A 12,911-nucleotide genomic window follows, 5' to 3' on the forward strand; every position below is an offset into this window, starting at 1 on the left:
TAGGAGGGATGAATATTAAATTATTGTTTCATATATTATACGGGTACCTGTTTCATTTGAAGGGATCACGTTTTAATTTGATGTAATGGTAGGATATTAGGAAATTACGGTAGAGAATGACAAAGAAATAAAATGTATATAGCATAATCTTATGAATATAATGTTGGGAAGGCAATGTTAGTTATTTTTCTAAAGTAGTTTAGAATATAAAGATGTTGAAATTTCAAAAAGAATATGTTTTGCTCCGTTCTTCGTTAAAATTTATGTTTTAATGGCCATGAATGTTTTGGTGAAATTTGTATTTTCGTAATATATTCAGATTTGAGATTGTGTTTTGGTTTCCATTAACGAACTCTGGTTTGTTGGTAACATTAAAGATATAGATGACAATTTATTTGGCATGATTTTAAGGATAGTTGAGATTTGAATCTAAAGTTAAGTATTCCCATTATATTTGCCATAATTTTAGGGAATTGTTGGAGTTTAAATTTGAATTTTAGAGATTTGAATTTCGATTGTTTTAAATGCTTTTCCGTTACATTCTTTAATGTTTTTTTGTAAATGGTTAATTATTGCATCATGTTTATCATTATTTTAGGAAGAAATACTTCATTGCATTAAAATTTTAGAAGCTATTCATTGCGTTAATAGCTATTGAAGGAAAAATCGGTAGCTAAAGTTTGGATATATAATTATTGAAGGAAAAAATGAGAATAATTAGGGGATATTGAAATCAATTAAACACGGTTAGGGATCTTTGTAATAATATAATAATTATTTGATTTGGTTAATAATTAACATAAGTGGGTGTGTTTACAGATAGACTGTAATTGGCTATGTTATGTTTTATTTGATTTTCCAGATTTCTTAAATATACTGTATTTGATTGTGGACAGTTCTGATACTTTAATGGGTATTTTCGGTCGAAAAAAGTGGAAATTTTTTCCAGGTAGTTGGTTTTGCCATAAATCAAAAGAAAATAATTGTTTGCTATTTTTACAAATTCCATTCTTACATTTGCCATTTCCAAGAATTCCTCTATAAATAAACAAATTTAAGATTCAGTATGAGATTGAGAGCTAAAATATTGAGTACACGTGGGCAAAAGGGCAGTTATTGGGCTAATGGGCTTTCCACAATTACACGCTCCACGTCCACGGTAAATCAGAACCCAAATTCTTCGCCGCAGCGTACCTCAAAAGGAACTGTGACCCAGCAGCGGAAGCACCAGCAACAATCCAGTTTATCATCCTCCTTCTGCGTGTCTTTATCAATCACCTGGAGGCTGCAGCTGGTGAGCATAGCTCAATTTTTTTTTCCGCGCTGTGGAGGTAATTCAACGTTTCTATGAAACTATTCTTCCAGTTAGCGTTCGAGAATGGTAGCTGATTTGTTTGGCATTGCGAACTGAAAGGACTAATTTTCTCTGTTCGTAATTAGGGCTTCAGTTTCAGCGCAGCTTTAGTTTTTGAATTACTGTATTTTATTTTCTCTTCGCTGAGTTTGCGATTAGGATTAGCAAGTTAACTGGAGTTTCTTGTTTAGCTGGAAGATAATTATGTTATGGAGTTGGTTTATGGTTGTGAAGCTCTAGAGAACCAGGATTGTTTATTTGTTTATTATTTTTTGTTGTTGCAGTTTTTTCGCAGTTTAGAGGACACTGTTTAGCTGCTGTATGTTGCATAATTCGCTTTAGAGACGGTAGTTATGGATTTTGACGAGTATGATTATTTGGAGAAAACAGTTGAAAACCCCGAGGGACAAAAAGTGAAGGAAACTGCCAATGGCGGTGATGGAGAAATGAAATCTGGAGATAAGCATTATAGTCGGAGTTTAAAATATAAGAGTGATGGTAAAGATGATGGGGAACATAGGTCAAAGCGTTCGAAATCGGATGATGAGTCACGTGATCGAGACCGGCATAGAGATAGGACTTCTTCCCGTCATCGCTCTAGGTCCAGAGAGAGGGACCGTGATAAGCATCGAAGCTCCAAGGAAAATAGGGGAAAAGATGACAGAGAAGGGAATCGGGAAGAGAGAAGCAGTAAGGACAGGGATGTGGACAGAGATAAAGAACGTTCTCATGATCGTGATAGACGGGGTAGAGATGGTGAAAGGAATAGGGAAAGAGAACGATCACGTCGAAGTAGAAGTCGTTCAGAAAGACATCGCAGTGATCGTGACGATGGCATAAGAGAGAGGAGCCGAGATAATGAACTCAGAGAAAGAGAAAAGGAGAGAGAGTCTAGAGAGCGAGGCAGAGATGGCAGGTATTTTATACATTTATATTATTGTACCATGTATTTTGGTATTAGAAGCAGAGAGAACCAAAAGATTATTTGCGTTGTTCCTATAATTACTTTCACTCTCTAATGTCGAAACGGAAAACTGTTTCACCGAGTAATTTAATTTCATGTTATGTCAATGGATTATTGACATTGTTATGCTGCTTTGATACACTTTTGACCTTGATTTAGATTAGACATGGTGCATGGGCATTCTAAATGATGGTAGATAATGCTGCTTCACGATTGAAAAACAAACACTTGTATGGCGTTGTATGATCATGAATTGATCAGTATGCACTAGTCATTTAACAGTCTAATTGCTTCGAGGAATAAACTTACGGATTTCATTCCTTGGGCGGCTGTAAGGTCTGTCCAATGATCGGACCTCTCCTTCTTGTTTTCCATAGATCATCCATCGTGAATATAGATTTTCATGAGATCCAAAACCATAAAACCAAATAAATGATGCCCTCGTTTTGTATGGTAGGCTAAGGTATAGCCAATGAGAGAACCATGTCACTGGAAGTTTTTGTTGTGGTCTGAGAAAACCTGTCTTCAATGGTCATCGTGATATATGGTCTTCTTAGAACATACTTGGTTATTTTATTGTTAATCATTATCCATTGAAGTGAACCTCAATTGGGTACTGTATGACATCCAGAAGCACATGTCATTCACAAGGTTTTGCCTATTTCTTTCCCGATTAAGTTTTACAATGTCTATAAATGGAACTACCCCCATGATGACATCCTTGGGTAAAATAAAATTGATAGTTGGAAATTCGTCTTCATAGTTTATAAGCGTTTACTGTAACAGTTTTCTGGTTTTCTCGAATTTCTCATAAAGATTAGTAATTAGGAAACCTTAGATGTGCAAGACTGCCTGCTGGTAGCAATTTTAATGGAAGAGGAATTCAATCCATTTCCAGTGTCCCTGCAGAACAACCATGAAGTTTGCTTTGGAGCTTTCTGTGTTTCAGTAATGGAGGTCATATTTAGTGGCGGTGACGTGACTTATTTTCACCATCACCACATTGAAGTCGAAGATTTAATTTTTTATCTATTCTGTTGCAGAAATGCTGGTGAGGGAGTTGTGGGCTTTACTTAAGAGATGAATTCCATCTTCTGATGCTTGTGGGAAATTCAATATTCAGTGGCTACTGGATTCTCATCATACATGAAATTATTTTGTTAATGTTTAATTTAGGTGTTGAAATAATTGTTTTGGAGAGTTTATAGTAATTTGAATGATTTTATTTTGGCAACCATTGCTTGCAATATTGTTTTTTGTACACCTTCAGATGCTCTCATTTCTCTTTTCATTTATTTTTAATAAATTTTAAATTACTAAAGTTTTTTCTAAGTTGAATTTCCAAAAATCTTGCATCTCTTTAACTATTAGTTTTGAGAACATGAACAAGTCATTCTTTATCTCCAATATCAGTTATTGCAATTGAATTTACGCTCCTTCCCTTGAATACTTCAGTTGATGTTTTACATGTAATATTGTACAAATATAAGACTGCAATAATTATTTCTTTCACTTTTTGTGTGGTTAATCCTTTCTCTGGAATATAAACTTTTAACGTGTTCTGTGTTAATGCAATTAGGTTCTTTGCTACTGCATCAATTCAACTTGATGACGCTGTTGTCATTTAAGATTTTATTATTTATGGAAGGTACAAAATCTGTGGTCAATCCATTGTATGACTATTTTGGCCTGATTCTTAACTATGCAATCAAGTACTACCAGTATGTCCCATCCTTGTTTGTTAAATTTGTGGAAAGGGATTTTTCGTATCTCTGGGTTGTTTCTTACCTATTAAAATGCGTAGGGGACTTAATTTTATAAGCTTTTCATAAAAAGTGGAAAAATACATGTTCTGGATTGTTCTACTTTTGCCATGATTTAAGGATGTAACTATCTCATTGTATTATTTATTTATTTATTTCAACGTGTGTTTTCTTCACCCTTTTAAATAGAGTTCTTTCTAGTCCACTTATGGGTGGTCTCTTTCCCATGACTTATTTATGCATCTGAAGGTTGTGTTTATAATTTTGTTAGCTAATAACAAAGGATGTCTCTGACCAATGTTTTTTCTCCATCCCATAGAAGATATAAAGATAAAAAGGACGAAGCAGCTGAACCAGAAGCTGATCCTGAAAGGGATCAGAGGACTGTATTTGCCTATCAGGTAAATCTTCTATTGGGACACGAGATATTCCAATCTTTCTTTTTCATATTGCATATTTTTCTTTTTATGAAAAAATATATTTTCATAAGAACATTCAAATTTCATTTTAATACTTATTGCATATTTTTAATAACGTCTTGTCAACTGACATTTTCTGCATCGCTTGGCCAGATAAGTTTAAAGGCAACTGAAAGAGATGTGTACGAGTTCTTCTCCAGGGCTGGTAAGGTTTGTATGCTCGTCAAATTGTTTCTATCACATTTTCAACTCTTTTAAAGTTCTCTAAGAATAGAATGTTAGTATTGATCAAACCAAGCTGCTTTATTTTATTCCTATTGTCCTATTCTGTGGGAAGTTTAACTGCATTTTTTTCATTGAACTGCTATGTTGCATTGTACAACATACAACTAATCCAGACTATCCATAGAAATTATACATCTTTATCAGTCTTTTTGTCAATGCCAAGCAACATCTTATGTATGGTAAGAAATTGGGTGTCTCTGATAAGTATGCTTTTGTGTATGGAATGTTTTATGATTGGGTGGGGGAAGGCTATGTGACCCTGACAATTCATCCTCTGTATTTCATATTCTCTCTATTTCTGAAGCCTCTCCAACATTTGTGCTAGGTTCTAGATAATCATGAGACCTCTGGGATGCGGGGGAAGGTGGGGTTTTCAACTCCACAGTTAGGGTCTGTCTCTAAATTTACTGAGACCATAGGGACTGGGTTTCGGGATTTGGGTTTCAATGTGATACCATCCCTTGCAGCATGATTCTTTGTGGTATATGATAAGATTATATTGAGTATATTCAGACAACAGACCAATTGTTAGAATTCGTGCTTGGTGGGTATCGGGACTTCTAGGAACTTGGGGAACTCATGATGTTTGTTTTGTTTTTCTGTAGTAATCTACTGGTTGATGAAAGATCTTTCCAATTGGTCTATATGATAGGCTGATGAAAACTTTTGAACAATGTGTTTGGTGCTTGGTTGGTTCAAGCTGTACCCCCTCCTCTCTCTTGAAGATAATTTATTCTTGGAGTCTCTCTCTCTCTCTCTCTCCCCCCCCCCCCCCCCCCCCCCCCCCCCATTTAAAAATTATTTCTAATTTATTCTTAATGAAAATTGAGTTTCTTAGATGCTATAGATGAAAAACATCAGCCTGGAAAATCTCTCTTTCTTTCGTTTATTATTATTATTTTTTTACTCAATACATTGAGCTTTGTAAGTTATATCCATAGCTAAAAAAGTCATCAGCCAGGCAAGTCATAGCTGTCCAATTTTTCTTTTCATTTGATGTTACTAATTTCGTACATGATGTATCTCTCTAATTCATGGGACTCAACTTACAGGTGCGAGATGTACGCCTCATAATGGATCGTAATTCACGGCGTTCTAAAGGCGTTGGGTAAGATTAGTGTGCTTGATGATGTTTACTTGGGTTAATTGGAGTTTGAACATTTTTGATTCACGTCAACCCGTATTTCATATTTTGGTTATTGTCTTGAATCAAATTCCATTGCTTTTTCAAAGTTCAATGAAGGTTTAAGACAAAATGTGATAGAATTTTGAGTCTTCTCCTGAAGAAGAAGAATATATTGCCAAAATAATATAAATTTAAAAGAATGATTTTCTTAAATAGAAAAAACAATCCATTACAAAGAAGGAAAAAATGAATTTGGCTAATATAATACAACCAATACAATAAAATATAATACTAGAAAGGAAATAATCGATATATGTGTGTGTATATATATTTAATAAGACGAGCAAAGAAGTATAAATTTTAGATTCTGTATTATAGACAGAAGAAGGGGGAACAAATCAGCTTACGATTGTAGGTGGAGAAAACCCTGCTTAAACTACAAAAGGAGGGCCTTCCAAAAGTGCAATAATCACAAAAGAAATTTTTGTGGTTTGAGCATTACCAAAAAGTAATGTAATGAACATTATTGCAAAAAGAAAAAAGAAATCCTTCGAGACCCTTTTATTTCCCCCCACCCACTGCCACCCATAAAGGAAAAGAAAAGAAAACCCTGGTTTCTTTTGTTTCATATCAACTGAAAGAGGTAAGGACTGCCCAATTTCACGAACCTTGGCTTTTCCCTTCTAATCCCCCTTTAGAGGAAGGCAAAAATCCATGCTAAATTAAGACAAAGTGCAGTACTAGGCGCTATAGGTGAAAAACACTGGATAAAGGGGCGATCAAGGGTTTCTTCATTCTTACTGGAGTATGATGGCAAATACATTGGATAGGTTGGACCTATTTATAGTGAGAACTCCAAAAAAGAAACAGTAGGGTTTCTGTATCAGTGTGGCGGAAGGGAAAGGTTTGGGGGCATGGAACTTAATTTGATAGGTAATTTATGGGAAAGGCTCATTTTGGGTGAGGTGAAAACTTCTGATAGTTTTCTACAAAGGTAATGAGGTGACTTGTGAGGGGACTAAGGGCTTGAGGAATAAGGGAATCAGTAACTTGAATCCGGTTGTGCTCATTCTCCGAGAGATGAAGTTTGAACTTGGAAGTACTAGATAAAATGGATGGTAATGTCTCATGGAATTTAAACTATAGGTTGAATGGAGATTTATCAAGTCTTGTAGTTGTTCGCAAGGAATTTAATTGTGTGGGGATAAAAATATGATTTTGTTTCTTTAATGTTATGAGAGGACATCAAAATTTTCAATTGAGTGATTGGGGCATCCTTGATTCCTTATTAAATGGCTCGTTGGGGTTATTGGTTAGAGTTTCAAGAATAAATGGTTTTTTTTACCATGTTATAAGGAGCATTGGAACATACAAAGGCCTTTTCTGTGTGGATATTGGATAGTAAGATGTTACTGTTTAAGGGTAACTTCTACACCTTAAGATTGTTATGGGAGAACTTGGCTTCTTCTATGTATATGTAATTTATCATTTGTTTTCCTTCGGTTTAGTATCATACCTATATGTGCAGGTATGTTGAATTTGTGGATGCAATGTCTGTGCCCATGGCTATTGCACTTTCCGGCCAGCTCCTGCTTAGTCAACCTGTGATGGTAAAGCCATCTGAAGCTGAGAAAAACCAGGTTCAATCAACTTCTGCTGCTGGTGGACCGGGTGGAGCAATGGGCCCCTACTCTGGTGGTGCCAGAAGGTTATATGTTGGCAATCTGCACCCCAACATAACTGAAGATAACCTTCGTCAGGTTTGTAAATGTCATGGGACATGATACAATTGTTACACAGTACAAATAGTTCTTGGTGGCTTGTGATATCTTGAATCAACTCTTTTATTTTAATTGCCATGTTCTGCAAAATTCAGTGTTTCTTTTCGTCTATTGTTAAAACGTTGACATTGTACTATTATAAGACGACCCTTCCTCTACTTCCAGGTTTTTGGAGCTTTTGGCACTGTGGAACTGGTCCAGATGCCCCTTGATGAATCTGGCCATTGCAAGGGTTTTGGTTTTATTCAGGTAATACATCAAGAGATTATTTTATTCTTTGAGAAGGGCACAGTAATGTTAGGGCATAAGCCTAATCAGAACTGTTTGGCTGCAGTTCACACGTCTTGAAGATGCTAGAAATGCACTGAGTTTGAATGGACAACTTGAGATTGCTGGTCGAACGATAAAGGTGATGCATATTCATCATGTTTTCACGTGCATGTATTCTTATGTGCTAATTTTTTGCTAGCATGCTTTGTATGCTCTTTTCCATGGTGTTGAATAGCAGTCAAATGCTAATCTCCTAATCGTGGGAGTCTTCTTCTGATTTATAAGGATTGAGAGTTCTTCAATGGAGTGAATTGGCATGTAAAGGGACAGCAGGGTGTATTTGGATGGAGTGGAATAGTGCAGAGTTAGGAGCTATGAAGTTTAGGGAGTGGCGAACTCCTGGGGCCCATAGGCTAAGGAGCTGATAAGATAAAAAAATGATGTTTTTAGTAGTGGGATCACTAACTCCTTTGGCCAAACACATCCCAGTTTAATCTTTTAATTTGAAGAGCTTTGAGGGTAAGTTTGTTGCCATTTTCTAATGCATTTTACATTCTTCTCCAAAAAAAGGTGGGCCTTTCGTTAAGTGTTTAGGTTGTTGCATCTTGTACCTGACAAATAGACAAGGTGTAGACTTAGAAGATTTTGATGCTTCAATTTTCAAGGGATGCAAATGCTCTAATCTCGTTGTGAACTTCTTCGTTTTCTCCTTCTAGGGAGAGATCTTGTAGGTTCTGATTACTCAAATTTTCAAGGTTGCATACACCCAAACTTGCCGTCTTCTTCTTTTTCGTCTTTGTCACGCTGTCTTCTTCTTCTTCGGTTATCTGATTAAGCAATATTGAAGTTTTCTCGCTGTGGGTGTTAGGTTTGATTACTGACAAGTTGATAGCACGTAGGGAGCAACATTTAGTATTCTAATACAAAAAATTATATTGTTGAAAGAGAAGTGGAAAGTAACAAAAAGATAGGTAGCCAAAAAGCTAGTACAAATATGGCGAGGTTTTCTTTAAATGCTCTTTTCACTTAATAATAGTAAAATATGTTGATTGGTTTTTTCGGTGCTTTGGAAGATTAAGATTTCAAGAAAAGTAAAATTCTTTACGTAGCAAGTTTTACATGGTCATGCTAATGCGATGGGTCGTCTTGTGTGGAAGTTGCCCTCGCTTGTTGGCTCATTTTGTTGTATTCTTTATCAGAAGGCGGAGGAAGACATGGATCATATTCTTGGGCACTGTGACTTCACGAGAGCTGTGGGATGAATTTTTCCAAATGTTTGGTTTCTCGAATGCACGTCATAGGGTTACTAGTGATATGATCAGTGAGTTCCTCCTCTTTTTAGGAGAAAGGGTGTTTTTAATGGATGGCTGGGGCGTATGCTGTTCTTTGGGTCCTATGGGGGAAACAGAATATCAGGATGTTTCGAGCGTTAGAGAGACTCAAATATATATACATAAATACATATATGTATGTATATGTTTTCTACCTTGTTAGATACCATATTTCTCATAATATTTTGTTATCTTCTTATACAGGTGTCTACAGTCACAGATCAGCCTGGTTTGCAAGATGTTGGAGCAAGTACAGGAGACCTTGATGAGGAAGACGGCGGTGGCTTGGTAAATAAATCTTTTGTCTTTGTTCCTCTCTGTCTATCTAATAAATGAAGCATAATTATGTTGCATCTTAAAGAATCACCAAGAAAGTTCAGTGAGTTGACGGATTTATTTCATGTTGTAATAGTTTCTCATCCATTGCTTCTATTACCGTTTGAAACTTGGAAGAATAAATTCGTATTTGTTTCTTTGTTTTTCGTCCTTTCTGCTTTATTAATGTTTATTATACCCAAATTCGTGGACATCATCCGTCAAAAAGTATGCCTCTCAGCTCTTTCTTACTCCATTTTCTTTATTTTTTTTTAAATATCATTTCATTTGTTTAGTCGTTCTTATTATTTGAATGGACCATTAGAGAATCAAGGTTGGTCTTTCTATCTTGGTGTGTGTTATTTTTGTATTTTTATTTTAACATAAAGTTCTATTCTTATTTCTTAGAGAAATATTTAAGTAAACACAGTCTTCCCCTCCCCCCCCACCCCCCTCACTTTTTAAATCCATGCTCGTCTCAAGGGCCAAGCATCAGAGATATCAAGAGTATTTTTGGTTTTTTTTAACACGCAGTTCTATTCTGAGAGAAATATTTAAGGTAACAAAGTTCGATCTTTTTTAGCTTGTGCCTGCATGTGGGCCAAGCTTTAGAGATATTAAGGATATAAGCGTCTTCCTTTTGAGCTCACCTGAAGGTTCAAACATGCAGACCTTTGGACAAGTGTTTGTCAAAGATTGAGTGCTTAGCCTAATGGGGCGCCTCTTATGGGGCTCAAGTTGTCCAACTTGATTTTTTTGTTTACACTACTTTCACAGGCTTCGTGATTTATTTATGGTCGTTGGCCACGGTAATATTAGTTACCCTTTTTTCTTTCTTTCTTTGGGAAGTGTATTTTAAACCTCATTATGTAAAAACTTACGATGTAACTTGTGATAGTAACTACTTTCTATATTATCTATCCTCTTTACAGTTACACCAAAGATTTTGAAAGTTTCTGGCTGAAACCTTTGACAAAGAGTTCTGTGTACTTTAGCCTCTACGTTAACAAATATGTTTCTAATTTTCAGTCTTTAAACGCTAGTTCTCGAGCATCCCTGATGCAGAAGCTGGACCGTACTGGTGCCGCATCTAGGTTTGTCTTTGTTGAGCTTATTATCATTTGGAAATTTTCAATCAAAAAATTATCTGAAATTTGCATGTTGGTCTTATATCTGTTCTCTCTGCAGCATTGCTGGTTCTTTAGGTACACATGTTGTAAATAACACAGGTGCTACTATGCCCGCACCGATCCTGGGAGGTGCAACTATCCCATCCCTCGGTGTTGGTACTTCCTTGGCTGCCTTTCCTGCTTTTCCTGGACTTGGTGCAGGCGTTCAGGTTCCCCCCGTCACTGCCAATTTACTTGGTGTTGGTACTCCAAGTGAATGTCTACTGTTGAAGAATATGTTTGATCCTACAGCTGAGGTATGCTGCAGCATTCTGAAGGTATATGTTAAATTTTCTGTTTATGTCTAAGTTTAACTTGTTACCCTTATGTTTGGCAGTCGGAACCAACTTTCGATCTGGATATCCGAGATGACGTTGAAGAGGAATGCTCTAGGTTTGGAAAATTGAAACATATATACGTTGACAAGTAAGTTTAGGACTTCGAGTTCATGAAGCTACTGCATATAGTTTCTAGGGCCAATTGCAAAACTAAACCCTTAGGTATGGGGATAGTTGCAATTACATTCTCAAACGTCCATTTGTGAAAATTGAGCTCTCAAACTTATACAAATATTAATATTGGACGTTCATACTTATAATATTTGTAGAAATTTGACCCTAAAACTTACGATGGTATGGTTGATAGATGCAATTACAACCTCAATTTCTTTCTTCTTTTCTGCATTTGGAGGTCAAATTTCTACTACTATTGTAAGTTTGAGGGTCCCATTTTAACACTAATATAAATTTAAGTGCTCAACTTTTACAATTAAAAATTCGAGAGCGTAATTGCAACTACCATCATACTCCAAGTGCAAATTTTGCAATTTGACCTAGTTTTTAATTCCTTCCCATTTCCTCAAACATTGTGTGTTCTTTATTTCTTTATGGACAGGAATAGCGCCGGTTTTGTATATTTGAGGTTTGAAAAGCCAGAGTCTGCAACTGAAGCCCAACGTGCCCTGAATGGAAGATGGTTTGCTGGGAAAATGATTGGTGCAACTTTCATGGTAAATCTTTGGTCGTTGTCTTTACCTTCATCTGTTAGTACAATGTCACTAACTCTTTTATGGAATTTTGTTCGAATACCGCATAACAAGAAAACTCAAGAATCATAAAGAACACTAAAAGATTAGAAATTAATATTGCAATACTAACGAAGAAACTACAATATACCATGGCCTTTCTTTGGAGAGGGCTACCTCCCTCATATTCCCCAAAGGAAATCAACAATTTTTTACCTATCAAGTCTCAACCCCACTCCCTCTACTTATAACTAAAAGCTCTAATGAACTTACTATCTATTTACTAATATGTTCCTTCTGATAGAGTGATGACCATTCTAATTATCCTGAAATTTTCCTAATTAAGAGTCTTATAAATTTCTTACGAATCTTCAGGACATTCCAAGCTATGAAGCGAAATTTCCAGACAGCAGATAACACACATCCAAGCTTAGTTTGAATACTCTACTCTGAAATGATTACCGGCCTGTCAATCCGTTGATTATTCTGAAGTGGCTTAAAGATGCCAAGGTCAGAAGATGATTTGTATCTCTTTGAAAGGTACCAATTTACTATTTATGAGCACGATGGCCTAGCGAACGAAGACGGTGAAAGGAAATTGCGTAAACCTATATAGGATCTATTGTTAAACAGAATATTGAAAAGTTGATTGTAGTATAGCTCAGATATGGCCCTTTGTATGTTCTATTAGGAGTTCTTTAATCTGAACCTGATTTGACATAGGAAACTCTGTGCCCATTCTTCAGCTTGCTCGATTTATATCTAAAGACATCCTAGGAGATCTGCAATGTTACGACGCTGTTTATGTTTATGCATATTATTTTATGCTTAGTTTTAACTGATTTTGGAACATATGAGATTTCAATCTTAATGTTCTGAACGGCTTAGCATTTCTTTTCCTCATTGGAATTGAACCTTGCAGCCCAAGCATCAGATCTGCCAGAATATCCTGCCTTATGCAATAATGCTCATCGTCACATGGTCTGTCCTTTTCCATTACTAAACGAATATTTATATAAAATATTTACGTGCAACATACAAAAGATGTCATGCATTGCATCAGCAGTTTGTATCTTTCGAATTTTATTTTAAATATTGGTTAAAATGACA

General features: G+C 35.9%; 1 protein-coding gene across 3 annotated transcripts; it reads left to right on the forward strand.

Annotated features, from left to right (window-relative positions):
- Nucleotides 1-1,163: 1,163 nt before the first annotated feature.
- Nucleotides 1,164-12,653, forward strand: LOC103490271 (uncharacterized). 3 transcript variants are annotated; one of them, XM_008449714.3, is made up of 14 exons: nucleotides 1,164-1,331; nucleotides 1,639-2,270; nucleotides 4,401-4,482; nucleotides 4,654-4,710; nucleotides 5,838-5,893; nucleotides 7,440-7,671; nucleotides 7,858-7,941; nucleotides 8,027-8,101; nucleotides 9,498-9,581; nucleotides 10,638-10,702; nucleotides 10,797-11,034; nucleotides 11,115-11,203; nucleotides 11,672-11,786; nucleotides 12,177-12,653. In XM_008449714.3, the coding sequence occupies exons 2-14, from the start codon at nucleotides 1,708-1,710 to the stop codon at nucleotides 12,216-12,218; spliced, it is 1,782 nt and encodes a 593-aa protein (XP_008447936.1). In that variant the 5' UTR covers nucleotides 1,164-1,331; nucleotides 1,639-1,707; the 3' UTR covers nucleotides 12,219-12,653. The 3 variants fall into 3 exon arrangements, with proteins under 3 accessions (XP_008447936.1, XP_008447937.1, XP_016900486.1); XM_008449715.3 differs by having other exon boundaries at nucleotides 4,404-4,482; XM_017044997.2 differs by having other exon boundaries at nucleotides 1,179-1,294.
- Nucleotides 12,654-12,911: the final 258 nt, after the last annotated feature.

Source organism: Cucumis melo, chromosome 1 (assembly GCF_025177605.1).
Source record: "Cucumis melo cultivar AY chromosome 1, USDA_Cmelo_AY_1.0, whole genome shotgun sequence".
Classification (NCBI taxonomy): domain Eukaryota; kingdom Viridiplantae; phylum Streptophyta; class Magnoliopsida; order Cucurbitales; family Cucurbitaceae; genus Cucumis; species Cucumis melo.

Bases quoted from the DNA above. Each gene is read 5' to 3' on its own strand.
- LOC103490271 (XM_008449714.3), top strand. From the start codon at position 1,708: ATGGATTTTGACGAGTATGATTATTTGGAGAAAACAGTTGAAAACCCC. The intron at 7,672-7,857 runs GTTTGTAAATGT...CTCTACTTCCAG, and splicing joins CTGAAGATAACCTTCGTCAG to GTTTTTGGAGCTTTTGGCAC. The intron at 8,102-9,497 runs GTGATGCATATT...CTTCTTATACAG, and splicing joins TTGCTGGTCGAACGATAAAG to GTGTCTACAGTCACAGATCA.